Source organism: Podarcis vaucheri (assembly GCF_965113315.1).
Source record: "Podarcis vaucheri genome assembly, chromosome: 6".
Taxonomy (NCBI): Eukaryota; Metazoa; Chordata; class Lepidosauria; order Squamata; family Lacertidae; genus Podarcis; species Podarcis vaucheri.
In genome coordinates this window covers 67,861,624-67,877,106 of record NC_138764.1, presented here as the reverse complement: position 1 = coordinate 67,877,106, position 15,483 = coordinate 67,861,624, and the positions used below count along the sequence as shown (strand labels likewise).

Here is a 15,483-nt window from a genome sequence, read left to right as displayed (position 1 = left end):
TCAACCTAAGCTAGCAATGCTCATTAAAATTGTTACAGATCTGGGGCTACAGAGTTTGAGGGTGCAAGGGCACCCATAACTGCTAGAGTTAGTGAATGTTAGAAAGTAATAAAGGGGTAGGATTTAACTGATTTTTTGAGTACAGTCATACCTCATGTTACGGCCACTTCAGGTTACATGTTTTCGGTTTGCGGACCGCGGGAAACCCGGAAGTACTGGAACGGGTTACTTCCGGGTTTTGCCCTTCGCACATGTGCAGAAGTGCCAAATCATGCTGGCGCCTGCGCAGACATGGCGCTTCAGGATGCGAACGCTGCGGGTTGCGGACGTGCCTTTGTCACGGATTACGTCCACAACCCAAGATTCCACTGTATTGAAGGGAAAATGCCAATCCAGTGAAAAAATAACAGGCGAAACTCCATTTCCATGCCAAGGCATCACCTGGGATAGATGGCAAAAGGTGTTGATGTCCCATTATAGAGAAATCCTTGGGTCTCTGCCAATGCAGGTTGCCAAGTTTACACTGAGCGATGACATAGGTTGCAGGAAAATTGTGACGCTTCAAAGGCTTGGAATAGCAGAGAGAAGGGGGGGGCAAGCAGAGAGAAGGGGAGGAGTTACTTGGCATGGGACCTCTGGGAAGGAGAAGCAGGAAGTGGTGAGAACTCCATGAGGGAGGCTGAGGTGTGACACTGAGAAAGCCTCTGAATGCAATGCTGAGCTCCTGTGAAAGACCAGACACTCCTGAGATGCGAATGCTGTAAACTCTGCACTCTCTGCACAAGTTGTGATTATGTGTTAATAAACCATATTTCTCAAAGACCCAACAGTCTCATCCACATCTTAATTCCCAGTGGGAACACAACCCTGGAGTCCCTGGAATCTTTCTACAGTAGTACCTCTGGTTAAGAACTAAATTTGTTCCGGAGGTCCGTTCTTAACATGAAACTGTTCTTAACCTGAGGTACCACGTTAGCTAATGGGGCCTCCCGCTACCACCGTGCCACCGCGCGATTTATGTTCTCATTCTGAAGTAAAGTTCTTAACCCGAGGTACTACTTCCAGGTTAGCAGAGTCTGTAACCTGAAGCGTTTATAACCCTAAGCATTTGTAACCTGAGGTACCACTGTACCTCTCAACAAAGATTGAGGGTGGCGCGTAACCTTTGTAACAATATGAGTAACTCTGCTCTGAATAGGACTACCATTTGATACAACCATAAAGATCACTTAGAAAACATACGCAAAGAATTTTCAACATTCTCTCATTATTATTACTACTGTTATTTATTAGACTTGTTAGCTGCTTGGTACCAAATGACTTGTTTTCAAGTGACTTACAGCAGTTAGAGAAACACAAACATATTACAGGCAGTGACTATTTTACGTGCATCTGATTGACAAGCAATCACGCACATGCTCGTCTCTGCCAACCCAAAGTGGCGGAACGGGGCATGCTTATGTGCACTCCGCCAATGCTCGTGAGGGTCAGAAAAGGGACCCCCCGACACAAAAAATGGTTAATGCCTGTATACTATATATATATATATATATATATATATATATATATATATACACACACACACACACACACACACACACACACACACACGGGAGCCTAGAACTTGTCGATCAGAAGGTTGGTGGTTTGAATCCCCACGACGGGGTGAGCTCTTATTGCTCGGTCCCTGCTCCTGCCAACCTAGCAGTTCGAAAGCACATCAAAGTGCAAGTAGATAAATAGGTACCGCTCCAGCGGAAAGATAAACGGCGTTTCCGTGCGCTGCTCTGGTTCGCCAGAAGCGGCTTAGTCATGCTGGCCACATGACCCGGAAGCTGTACGCCAGCTCCCTCGGCCAATAAAGCAAGATGAGCGCCGCAACCCCAGAGTTGGCCACAACTGGACCTAATGGTCAGGGGTCCCTTTCCCTTTCCCTTTAATGTACTCTAGCCATATATAAATTAAATAAAAGTTTCTGGTGGAACATTTACTGACTCATTTCTAACTTTTTGCCTACACATGGAGCTATCATCTGAGAATTGCAGAGTTTCATAAATGGATCCATGGTTGGGACCCTAGATTTCTGACCACTGATAGCTTGTTGCTGCTTACCTTGGCTGAATATACATAAAACATAGAAAACATAACACTTGACTGAAATACTTAACTCTCACTCTCAGGTTTCTGATCCACCAAACCTGCCTATTCTAGAACTTTGTGTGACTTCAGAATATTTATTTTTAGCTCTATTTCATCAGAGTCTGGCCCTGACCCTGACCCACAAGACATGTATTTACTGAATTCCAGAAGCTCCATCCTGTTTGACGCACAGATTGACCAAAAGGAGGAAAAAGCTGCAAGACCCTAACTTTCTCCTCAGTCTCCTCCCTCTCAAGCGCCACAATTGTTTGGAAGAGGGATCACCTTATTTCAATCTCTGTGTGGGAAGATTTTATCCATTGTGAAACCCGCAGTGAAAGAGCCATCTGAAATACGGCATTTCCAAAACAGGAAGGCCAAGTGTTTCTTTGTTATTTCCCTCTTCTCCTCCCTAGTGACAATGAAAAAGGAGGTAGCGCTTATGATTTCAAAACAATAAGATCTGCCTTGGCTTCTTTCCCTTTAAATCCTTACAGAAAATAATCCTAAGTAGGATCCACTTGGTCACTATGTAATATTAAAATGTTTTTTATTATAATGGCATATATTGATTATAAAAGTCATCAACTTTAAAATTGCTTTTATGGAAAATTATTATTATTTATTTGCCATCAATGCGTACAGATGTGAAATTGTTGACAAACATTTTGGTTCATGTTCCCTCTTTGTGTTAGTTTATCTTTTATTGTTTAACAACTGTGCTCCTGATTCTGTTCATCCAGTGTAGCTGTCACAGGACAAAGTACGACTTTCACTGGCACAGCTAAAGCGAAGCTTAGTCCAGAGCTTAGTTTTCCTAAGCCCTGTAGCTCTGTTCTCACTTGCCATTAATAATGTCATGATGAAACATCCACACCCCAGTACCAATGCACCATCATATAACATTCCAATGGCCACTTTGGGCAAATTATACCAATTAACTAGAAGAGGGAATCTGTATCTATGTGGATTATAGCAAGGAACTTGACCTTTGTGGGACTGGTTCACCCACCCCATGGAGTCCTTTGCGCATGAGGTCCACAAGCAACTGCCACTGACATTGTATTCTGTTTCTTTGGAAAGCTTTTGAGTTCTACAGAAGCCAGTGGCAGCCTACTTGACTAATTGATATTGGTATAGTATAAACTAATGCTGAAGAGAACATTTGTTTAACATATGTTTGTTTGACTTTTTTTCTGGCTTTTTGCAGCACCAGTTCAAAAAACAAAAAGGAATGGACCTTACAAATGTGGTTTGTGAAGAAAACCCATCTCAATGCAATATCAAACTGTCAGAATCAGAAGTGAAGCGCAACTGCATACTGCTGGTTGAGGCAGCAAATAAAGGTCAGTTGAGTAAATTGGTGTAAAACTTATGTATAGAGCAAGATATGGTTTTACTGAGATTGTGTATATATGTCAGGGAGTGAGCGGTTTGTTGTAGTTAGATAATTTATGTTTCAATGATCTTTTGTCTGTTTTCATTACTTCACACTTGGGAGGGTGATAGGGTATGGAAAGCAAAATTGTATCTCAGCTTTCATCAGTAATCACTGTTCATTCTCAATGCATCATCTGTTCCTTAAAACGTAAGATCCTCCAAATCAAGGTACGGAATTCCACAGTCACAAGAATATCCCATCCAATATCTCATGCTTGAAAAACATAAAACAAACACTATAGTACTAATCTACAGCTGTGTGTGATGGGCATCTGGCTGTGAATTTTATGTTGTTTCTTCCCTTCCAGTTGTTATTTATTGAAACTTTGTTATGAATTGTACCCACGCCCAAAAAGATGGTGGGCATTTTTACTCCTGAGATTTAAAGCAGTTCTTGCTGCAGTTGCTATAATACAGGAATGGGGAACCTTTTTCAGCCCAAGGGCCACATTTCATCTTGGGCAACCTTGAAGGGAGCACATGACAGTGGTGGGTGAGGCCAGAACCAAAAGAGGGCAGAGGTGTAGGCTGTACTGTAGGCTACATTATATACTGTAGGCTACATTCCACTCACAAGGTCTGGCCCAAGACATTTTGCTGTCTGAGAAAAATGACAAGATGGGGATACAAAAGCCAACCAAAGTGGCAGTTGAAATTTACTTCAAAACTGGCAACAGGATACATATCCTCCAAGTGTCCTGATTTTTCTGGGATGAGCCCAGAATTCCTAAAGCCATCACAGCTTCTGACTTGATCCTGGGGCACCCCAAGTTCCCCCAGCCACTGGACAGGGGCCACAGAAGCACCTCCTGGGGCAGCTGCTGCATTGGGAAGGAAGCATGAGGGCTCCTTCCCAAAGTCTACTTAGCACTTACTAGACTTTGGCAAGAAGGTGGGTGGACTCTTGGACCCTGGCAGAGCCCTCATGCCTTCTTCCCGAAGCCATAAAAGCCTCCCCTCTTGCTGCTTTCTTCAGGTGAAGGAGAATAGGTTTTCCCAGTCATTGCACCGCTCCCGTGCCTCTGATTCCAGACTGTCCAACTATAGTAAAGTTTTCTCTGGCAGGTTCAGTGTTTGTTTGCTTGTTTCTAGTTACCCCCAACTTCATTGCTAGATGATAACCAATTCATAACCTGCAAAATGTAAGCCAACTAACACCACCAAGAAGAAGAAAAACTATGTTTTCCCCTGCTTTCGTTCAGCCTTCTTTGAATGTGACCTATCACTTTCCTGGCTGCATTTGTGGCATTGCAGTAAAGTGGTATGTTCTCCTTGATCCGTAACCCAGAGCTTTCCAAAGGTGCTACTGGAAGGAATTTTTAAAAAATTCTTTATTTTGTTTCAACTACGGCAGACCAACACGGCTACCTACCTGTAACAGCTCCATACCTGTTAGTGTCTTCCACCTGTGTCCCTCTGCCCCAAGGCAGGGCCAGTTGTACCAGCCATGCAAAAGCCAGAGGATTCTAAACAAACACACCTCTCTCTCCAATCTTCACCCAGATAAACAAAAGACATTAGCACAATTCAAGGATATATTGCGGCCAGGCAAAGGCACACGTGGATAATGCAAAGCCAATGAGGGGTGTGGCCTGGGGGAAGTCCTGAGAGCCAGGCAGATAAGGCTGGAGATTCAGCCTATGGACCAGACCCTGTTTTTACAATATATTTTATAATATAAAATATTAGCATTGCCCAGAATGCTCATCCACAATACAAACATGTTTCCTCGGCATGAGCAATCAGGTGCTCTTATAAAAAGCACAAGCGATATTTTAGTGATATAAGCATGTGTGCGAAAATGCTTGTTGTCCTCATAGTCTCTTCCAGTTTTACAACAATGAATACCAAAGAAAGGTAACAGATGGACACAAATTTTATTGTGTGATTGATCTAACTTTTGTTTGTTTTGAAATCAACAGGTCCAAGTGCATTAGAAACGGTTCTTCAACAGAAGGCAGCATCTTTGAAACAGGTAATAAATATGGGGTAGGTAATAAATTAAGAATGTGGGGGAGCTGAGTTAGGTACAATAAGAAACCGCAACATCTAAAATATGTTAAAATCTGGACAAAATATGTGAGTGCTAGTAACTCTCTGTCGTAGAAATCATATGAATGCCCAATTGTCTCATTAAGATGTTAGGAGAGCCCCCTTCCCTCCACAGAGCTACAATTTCCAGACTTCCATGGAAAGATGGATTGACTGTTAAACCACTCTGGTAATTTGTGGCTCAGTGAGGGAAATAGGGGTCTCCGAGCCACTTTCAACATGCTTAACAAACTACAGTTCCCAGGATTCTTGGAGGGAAGCAATGACTGTTTAAAGTAGTTATGATACTGCTTTAAATCCTTTTAACTTTGAACTAGGCCCATGTGGGTCACTACTGCCACTTTTTAAGCACTGCCCCCATCAAGTCTAGCCACAGCATGTTGCCACTGGCTCAGCATTCAAAGTATCTTAACCAACATACTAACATCCATCTATCTATCCATCTCTCCAGTGCTTTTTTCGGGGGGGGGCACAGGGGGCATGCATACTCCTAAACATTTTGTGAGTCTTTGTACTTTTGTCCATTTACTGTATTTACTTTTCCTGATTTGAACTATAAAAGGATGATTTTCTTGAGTCAAAATGAGAGTACCTCTAAACATTGTTTTAGAGAAAAGCACTCTACCTATCTATCTATTTCTCACTCTTACACACACACTATGTCTGCATATGATTTGCTTATATAAATTCTGTGGAAGGACATGTGGATCCAGAATTGGGCTCCACAGTCAGTTATGGACTCACAAACCATGTTTATAGAAGACAATCTTACTCAGCTACGAGTACCGTATTTTTCGCCCTATAAGACGCACTTTTTCCCCTCCAAAAATGAAGGGGAAATGTGGGTGCGTCTTATGGGGCGAATGCAGGCTTTCGCTGAAGCCTGGAGAGCGAGGGGGGTCGGTGCGCACTGACCCCTCTCGCTCTCCAGGCTTCAGGAAGCTATCCGCTAGCTGTGGGAGACCCAGCTCTCCCAGGGCTAGCGGACTGCTTGCCGGCACCCAGAAGCTTGGGGCGCGCTGACCTCAGCACGCCCCAAGCTTCTGTATTAGCGCAGCGGTCTGCTAGCCGTGGGAGAGCTCCGTGGCTCTCCCAGGGCTAGCGGACTGCTTGCCGGCACCCAGAAGCTTGGGGCGCGCTGACCTCAGCACGCCCCAAGCTTCTGTATTAGCGCAGCGGTCTGCTAGCCGTGGGAGAGCTCCGTGGCTCTCCCAGGGCTAGCGGACTGCTTGCCGGCACCCAGAAGCTTGGGGCACGCTGAGCTCCGCACGCCCCAAGCTTCGGGATTAGCGCAGCTGTCCGCTAGCCCTGGGAGAGGCGCCCGGCTCTCCCACAGCTAGCGGAGACCTTGCCGGCACCCAGAAGCTTGGGGCGTGCTGAGCTCCGCACGCCCCAAGCTTCGGGATTAGCGGAGCGCACCTGGGGGGGAAATAAATTTTTTTTCCCTTTATTTCCCCCCAAAAAAACTAGGTGCGTCTTATGGGCCGGTGCGTCTTATGGGCCGAAAAATACGGTAATCGCCAAAGAAGAAGAGCTACATTGTTCTGTCTAAACAGAGCATATAACAACATATTGAGAGAGATATGCCACAAGTGGTTTCTTCTTCTTTATTATTATTTATATTCAACCTTTTCCCCAAAACCAGGCCTTAAGGCAGTGCACAAAAATTAAAACAAACATGAAAAGCTAAAAGGATAAAGGATAACAGTTAAAAAGTAATTAAACTATAATAGAATTAACATGACATGAAAACAGATCTACAAAAACCAGTAAACAAAAGTGTTTTCCTTAAAAACAGTCAGTTCCCAAAAGCCCACTGGAATAAAACAGTCTTCACTTTGCTGGCAGAAATATAAGAAGGAGGGAGCCTATTTAGCTTCTCTGGGAAGGGAGTTCCAAAGTTTGGGATCAGCCACTGAGAAGGCTTTATAAAGTCATCACCTTTGTGCAGTCATCACTTCTGAGCCCAGTCAAGTTTTTATGCTGCAGGGATTTGGCCAATTATATTGCTAGACCTACAGTACTATTATAGTTTTAATAAAGGTCTCCAGTAGTAATTCATTGCACATTTTGGCACTTTACATCTTCAGAGTGTAATAATACATTAATTAATTAATCCTCACTATTCTCTAGTGAGGTAGGTCTCTGCTTGTAAAGCTGGACTCCAGGCACCTATAAAAATAGCACTGAAAAGCTAAATGTGCACATTGCTGCCACAGCTGTCATGCAGTAAATCTCAGGGAAAAACCACTAGGTGAAAAATTAATTTTGGAGATAGCTGAAAATTAGATATGATGCAGGAAGCAGTAAAATGTGAGACATAAGGGTCTTATGCACTTCAGGGTCCCACCCAGAGTGGCTGTGGAAGCCAAGCCAGATGGGTGGGGTATAAATATTATTATTATTATTAACAACTTGATTGTGGGTACAATTCATAGCACTGAAAGGGGGAATTGAATCATTTCCCATATGCTAATATACAGGATGCTAAACTGAGCATCAGGGCAGTGTGATATGGGATTTCCATGCTGGTTGATAGGGGAGAAATTCTATTTGGTCTGCATTTAAAGGCAAACTTAGCCAATTTGCACTTTTCCAAAACAAAATGCGAACCAAAACACATCCATCCTTCAAAATTCACACTTCTCTGAGTTTTGCAATGCAGTTCTTGATCACATAATGTGCACAAAAATACACATACTAGCTGTGCTTTTCTTCTGGAGAAAAGGTGCCGTTACTCCCCATGAAGTTGTTACAGTAAGTGCCACACATTTAACCAGAGCTTTTCTTCTAAGAAAAAAAATATGTGCTGGTACTGTGTAACCTTGAGTACTCCCAGAAAAAAGCACTGCATACTAATGTAAAACATATATTAGTGACAACAACATACAAAAATGTATAGTGTTAGGGAAAATGTAATGCAAACATCTGTATATCAGGTAAAATTGCATTAAAAAATGTGTATTTTAGGAGCAATCTCCACAAGCTAGGACTTGTTTTCAAAGCTCGACTGACGCTTTAAGTACTTTGAAAAATCTGTGCATGTGTATTCACATGCAGCCCAGGTATTAGGCAGGGTGAGGCCGCCGCTGCCGCCGCTGCTGCTGCTGCAGGTGGTAGAAGCCCCTTAAGGGCATCCCTATGAGTGCCCCACCTGCCCCACTGCCTCCACCATTGGCAGAGAAGTAGCGCTGATTTCTGGTGAGGGCTCACTGAAATAATCTCACCCAAAATTGGCACCAGTACCAGCACCACCGATGTGCTGGTGGTGGAGGCAGCAGGGTGGACAGGGCAGGGAGGCACTTCCTGTTTCTCCTCAAGTGGTGAACTGGCACCCGCCGCCCCTGTGTAGTCAGTTGAACAAATTTCCTTCAAGAAGAAAATAAACCCAAGGGTGGATAATATTATATTAAAAGTTGTAGCAATTTAAGATGCCCCATAGAACTGTTCCACTGGGGCTGTATCAATACTTCCAATTTTTTAAGGGAAGAATTTTCAAAAACGGTACCTAGGCTATGGTTTAATCTTATATGTGAAAGTAAGTTCTGTTGTAAGTACCTTGCAGCGAGACTGAGATAGTAAATGTGTCTGCAAATTTTATGTTTCACCTTTCCCCTCCCAACCCTACTTGAAATTGAAAAAAAGAAACCGAACTGAGGATTTTGGGTGTAAATGGGAGAGCCTCTGAATGTAATATGCTTCCTGTTTATGTTATTTTTGGCTCTGTTCTGTATTTTTTCAGCTAGGGATAAAGCCCCACAAACAGGAGGACATTTCGAGTCACAAGGACTATTCCCGGAAGACACTTATTGCCTTGGTCACCTCTGGTTTGCTGCTGGCATTTCTGGGATTGGCTGCATACTTCCTTATGAAACGACAGAGCTGGAGCCCCATGGGAGAGAGGCTGGTTAGTGCTTATAGCTGGCAAAACAAGTAGAGAGATCTCTAAGTTCAGCAGGAGTGAGAAAGGAAGAATGTTGGAAGCTTTGTAGAGACAGCTTGCTGGCTAAGAATTTCAAGTAGTTAGCTGTCTATTTCAGGAGTTTAAAGAGAGGCGAGTGATGGTGAAAAAGATCTAGTGAGCATACTTTTCTACAAGTTAGCTATTTTCTATCAGTGAACACATCTTGTTAGACCGGGGGGCGGGGGAGTGTGGTTGTTCCAAAAAAGTTGTCCCCTACCATTCAACCAAAAAAGTTTAATGACAATAAAGAAATGAGGAAAAAAAATTGTTCTTTGATACATGGGTTGCCTTCCTGTTTATGGTTCCCTCTTTATAGCTTGCATTGTGCTGCCAACATCCAACTTCTAATCCTACCAGTTATATTCAATTGTAATTACAGCTGTGTTTACAGTTTAATATTTTGAGATGTTCATATATTGGTACACAAATTCAGTAAACCAAGAGCTGAAATTTGTATTATACTTGTTTGCATGTTTAAACAAGCCTGAAGACCCCCCCCCTTTTTTTTTAAGGCAAAGGAGCTGTAGAAGGAGGCAATGCAAGAGGGAACAATATTTTTCCCAATAGCAGAAATGCCTGAGTTAAAGATCAAATGTTTCTTTTCGGTGTGAAATCTAAACCAATTTGTTGTCCACTTGATTCAGTTATCTAACTGCATTTTGTTATTATTTACTGCCTCCTCCTTTTAGGGTGAAGATCCATATTACACAGAAAATGGTAGCCATGGCAACACTGTGGTTTCTGTGGCCTCTCATGAACAGTCTGACCTGCAGGATAAACCAAACTTCAATGGAGGGGCTCGGGAAAATGGAACTGGTCAACCAACCTCGAAAAATGGACATTCAACCAAGCCCCATGTTGTGGCTGACACTGAACTGTGAAAAGGATATGGCCAAAAGTCTTATTAACATGGTTTGAAAGACCAGAGTGGAAATATAGAGGAGCTAGAGTGCAAGGGTGCCATAAATGGAATCATAATCCTTTTATTTTTACAAAGAATTCAAAAATCCCATTCCAAGGCATACATTTTTAATGAGCTGCCACAGGACTTAGTGGTGTGTACAAGCTTTCGTTTGTACACACTTTCGTTTGTACAAGCTTTCGTTTGTACATGAAGTTAGCAAGCTGCTTCAATGGGATTTGGCTTGTTCATAGTATCTTTTTTTGCTCTCTCTCAGACCAAAATGAGATGTGACTGTCCCTTACAACCATCTATCTAGGGAAAGGATAGGGGTGCTTCTCTAGAAATTTAGAGTAGATTTATCATTGTTAGGAATTTGATTTTCAGCTCCAGTGCTGATTAGGGGGAGGAAATATATCTTCACAGTGAGAATAAATAAAAATAATGAACAATAAGGCATTTAACCACCTAGGTCAACAATTCTGAGTACTGATTCACATGATGACCCTTTTCTTATGACCCTTTTCAACACAAGAGAACCGGTGAATGCTCAAACACATGGCTGTATTTTGCCTCAACCTAGCTCAACCCACATTTAATTTTTTTCAAGATACAAAAATTGCCATTTGGATGCATGTAAGGTGTATTTATTGGTCCAAGTCACTATACTAAATCACTGAAAAGGCAACCTGAGAGTTAAACAAATTGTGTGCATCAAACCTCAGGAAACCCACCAACATTCTTACTTCTTTGGTAGGTACCATTTGTCATTTCCACATCCAGATCCAGCTCAGACATCTCACTCCAGCCTTTCTACTATGTGATGCAATGCCCTTAACACACACTGACAGGAACTCAGTAGCCGACCCCGCAAGCCTTCTGAAGTACCATTTGGCAATCACCAAACAACATTAAACACTTTATTAGACTTGCTTTCAGCAGAAAACTAGATGGTTAAACATTCTAAAATATTGAAGGGCAGTTCCATATTCAGCTAGGAACTGGCATAGGCAACTGGCCCGAAACTGCAAATGTTGCTCACGTCAGCGAAATATTTCAGCTAGGAGATTCTGTCTCCATTATTCCTAGCATAACATGTAAACAGAAGCAATGACAAAAAGCAAATGATGCTGGCTAGGAATCAGGGGTGGCTAATCAGTGTCTCCCAAGATACTGTTGGGCTCCAGCCCCCATCAGTTCCAGTCGGCATGGCTGATAGCCAGGGATAGTGGATTTTCATAGAATCATAGAATTGTAAGGGATACCAAGGGTTAACCCCCTGCAATGCAGGAATCTCAACACATGGTCACCCATCTAATTTAAAACCATACAAGACCCTGCATGGCTTTGCAAATGTGTTAGCAGTTTTATTGCTGCACCATTGTAGTCCAACAACACTTGAGGGCCACAGGTTCCCCTGCTATAAAGCACAGAACAAGTCTTAAAAACATTGTCCTCAATCCTAATGAATCTAGTCCTGTTGAAATTAATGGGACAAATCAGTTACAGCTAAATTGATTGTACTGTCAGTTCTCTTAAGCCTGCAGTCTTACGTGGAAATAAGCTGTGTTGAACTTAATGGGGCTTAATTCTAAGAAAACTTGTATGTGACTTGTGTTGTAAATGAAGTAAACTGACTGTTTGGATCCTTTGAACCCTGTTTCCAGTCAAACAAATGAGAATATGTTTGCAAATGTAAATCTTTGCCTTAATCACATCTGGTGTCTCTCTTTCTATATATTTGTTTTGCTCTATATATTTGCCTCCCCCCCCCAAAAAAAAAAAAAGAATACTAGGAAACTGTTTCCTTATGTTGTGCTTTATTATTCCTATCCCCCATGTTATATGCCATTCTGGGTTTTGTTGACTCTGTATTATTATTTTTGTATGTTGTACAATACAGTACAAAATATGAATAGGCTTTGAAATGAATTACCTTTTCTTCCCCCAACCCAGTCAGTATGATCATTATTATTTTACTTTTAAACTTACAGATTATCAATAGGGATAATACAGGAAATTCTAATATGAATGATGCTTGGATCTTGGACCAAATAGTTAAGGGATAATGTGTCCACCATCCAGTGACTTAGGCCCCATCTTCACAACACATTTTAAGCAGTATTGTAGCACTTTAAACAGTCACGGCTTCCCACAAAAAATGCTAAGAACTGCAGTTTATTAAGGGCACTAACAGTTGTTAGAAGACCCCTATTCCCCACACTGAGCTACGATTCTCAGAGTGGCTTAACATCCAGTCCCTCATTCGGGAGAACACTACAGTAAGCTAAAGGAGCAACAACCAGGTAGGCTACTGCCACTGCCCCCCCCCCCCATTATCTGTCACCTGAGGTGGTTTCCTTGCTCTGCCTAATGGTAGAGCCAGCCCAGGTCATAATTATTTTACATTTATTATATTAAGGCAGGTGTACTGTAAAACAAAGAACTTTATTTAAACAAGCTTTCTTTGACTCCTAACTCTCTCTGACACACCTGCTCTCTATACCGAATCACTTCCTGGTAGCTGTTCCCTTAACCTGTGCCTTCCCTCTGTTTTATTACGTAAGTTTCTCCAGCTGACATCCGTCCTTAACCCTCTTACTTAGTTCCACATACATTGATACAGTGGGTGGGTGTATATTAAGACTGCCATCACATGGGGCATGTGGATAATGACCTAATCTATGGGAGGGTTTTCAGATGTGTATCAATTAACCACACCCACTTTTGTGGCCAGCTGGATCTATAACCAATCTGAATTGAAAGCAGCATGTTGAAGAACAGCAGGAACAATTCCGGATTGAGAAAAGGTACATTTTTGTGTTGCAAATGGGTTTATTGTGTATGTGGCCTGAGGCCTGTGACTGCAGACCAACTCTCAAATCTCTCAACTGACAAAAGGATTAACAGTGATATCATTTGAAATACTTAGCATTTAGCAGCTTTGCTTATGTTTTATACTGAATCATGAGACAGAAGGTGTCAGGAGTAAATTGAATTTGTGTAATACTTTTAAGTACTTAAAACAAATGCATTGTCAGTAAAGTAGGGGTGGGGAACTTCAGGCCTGAGGCCTAACTGCAGCCTTCCAGGCCTTTCTATAGGGCCCTCAGAACTCTCCCCAGACCAGAAGAGAACACTGGCCCTTGAGCTGAAAAAGGTTTCCCCTCCTGTGCTGTAAAGGAAGAATTTTCATTCTCACTTTACAGATTAAAACAAATAAGAATGCTGAGGCCAGGCCTTCCCAATTCATAGCTCAGTCACTTATGCAGAGATTTCGCACAGATACAATGAAAGCTTTCTGTTAGTAGGGATAGATTGAGTGCCAGAGCCAGATGGTAGTCACTTGATCGTAGCCTTAACTTCTGGCATTGTGAATAAAAATCAGGATAGCACTGTCTGGGCTGAGGCAATCATGGGAATGGATCCTGAGTTGTGTCAGGCTCCCTTTCTCACATTACATTAGTGGTGCAGGAGCTATTGCAGTACAGCTTCTTTCTATGGCACTCAGGTAAAATGAGACTGTCTAAGCCAAATGGAAGGTGTTTTTTTTGCTGCAACTCCTCCCACTATCTCTGCTAAAGCCAGGAAGCACCCAGCTTCAGCAGAGGTTCCAGGTGAAGAAGAAAGGAGGGCACCCTTCTCCCAGGTTTTCTGCACATAAACCTACACACACACAATTCTTTAAATGTCGAGAAGCATTTCTCTTCAGAACCTTTGACCTTCCAGATGTTACTGAATTCCAATTCCCATCATCCTTGGCCATCAGCCATGCTTGCTGGGCCTTGTGAGGGTTGGAATTCAGCAACATCTGGAGCTTGGAAGGTTCCACACACTGGGTTTAAAGGATCCTGAGGAGAGCAGTGCAGTGACTGACAGGGAACTCCCAGCCCAGCCAAGAACCTGTGCCTGCTCTCAACTTTTGGGGGCATCATGAGGGAAGTCCCTTCCTTTTCCCTCTGCAATTTTAAGTGGAGGTGAGGAGATTCTTCTGCTGGTGTAGCTCCCCTCTTCCTCCACCAGTTTTCGCTGCTGGAAGCATCTGCCTGCTAGCTACCCACATTACTAATGCGGGTAGTTTTATATAAGATGATATTCTTCTTGGAGGCCTTTAGGAGTTGCAATTGAACAAACTATCACATGTCATAAATTAAGACTGTGCCTACACAGTAAGAATCAGGAAATAAATTCATTTCCTAGAACTTAATTTTGCTGTTCATTTTAGTGAACCTTTTGACATACCTATGCTCTGCCTCAGGCAAATTTCTCAGCTCAGAAAAAAATAAATATAGCCTGATCTGTGGTGACATAAGAAAACAAATGCTGTTCCCAAACAGTCTGAACCCAAAGGAAATACAGTGCATTTTTCCAGCAGAGGTGCAGAACATGAGAGAATTCCAGTCCGGAAAGGCAGTGCTCAGAGCTACAGGAAGTTTCCCCCAAGTGTGTAAACACAGTCAGGCTTGGCTTGAACAAAACTGAAGGTGCTATTACTCCTTCCTTATCAATCTACATGCATTTCCTTGCAGAAATTCCTCCTTAATCTTTTGCTTTGAAATTTCTGAAGGTGATAAGAGTTTCTCCCTCCCTAATTTCTTAGCAGTTTCTCTGCTATAAGAAAATAATGGAAGTAATCTAATACTTCATCTTATTTGGATCTATAGGTGGCTTCTTACTATTAGAAGTGCAAGAGCCTAGTACCTCATGGAAAGAATAATACACCACCTATTGCGGGGAGAATTGTTTCATTGAACTACACTATCCTGTGCTGTGCAATTATTTAAGTGGCAGAGGTCAAAAACACAGGGTAATAGGTTCTATGATTGCCAGATGCAAAAGAGGACAGGGGATTCCTCCTCTGTGCATGTTGAAATTCCTCTTCTATACTACTACTGGTGATGCAGAAATCCTTGTCGTCTTTTGTATCCGGCTACTCTGTGAGATTCATCCCATATCCAGTTTGAGGATTATAAGCAGTATGAGCTGG

General features: G+C 42.5%; 2 protein-coding genes across 3 annotated transcripts in view; one reads left to right on the top strand and one right to left on the bottom strand.

Moving 5' to 3' along the window:
* Window positions 1-12,445, top strand: part of CD34 (CD34 molecule) — a 138,351-nt gene extending 125,906 nt beyond the window's left edge. For both annotated transcript variants that reach the window (XM_082228380.1, XM_082228379.1), the window contains 4 exons: window positions 3,350-3,485; window positions 5,502-5,554; window positions 9,374-9,538; window positions 10,285-12,445. In XM_082228380.1, the coding sequence (XP_082084506.1) occupies window positions 3,350-3,485; window positions 5,502-5,554; window positions 9,374-9,538; window positions 10,285-10,476 (546 nt within the window). In that variant the 3' untranslated portion in view covers window positions 10,477-12,445. The remainder of the gene's footprint in view (window positions 1-3,349; window positions 3,486-5,501; window positions 5,555-9,373; window positions 9,539-10,284) is intronic.
* Window positions 1-15,483, bottom strand: part of LOC309535364 (uncharacterized protein) — a 123,300-nt gene that overhangs the window by 63,031 nt on the left and 44,786 nt on the right. The window lies entirely within an intron of this gene.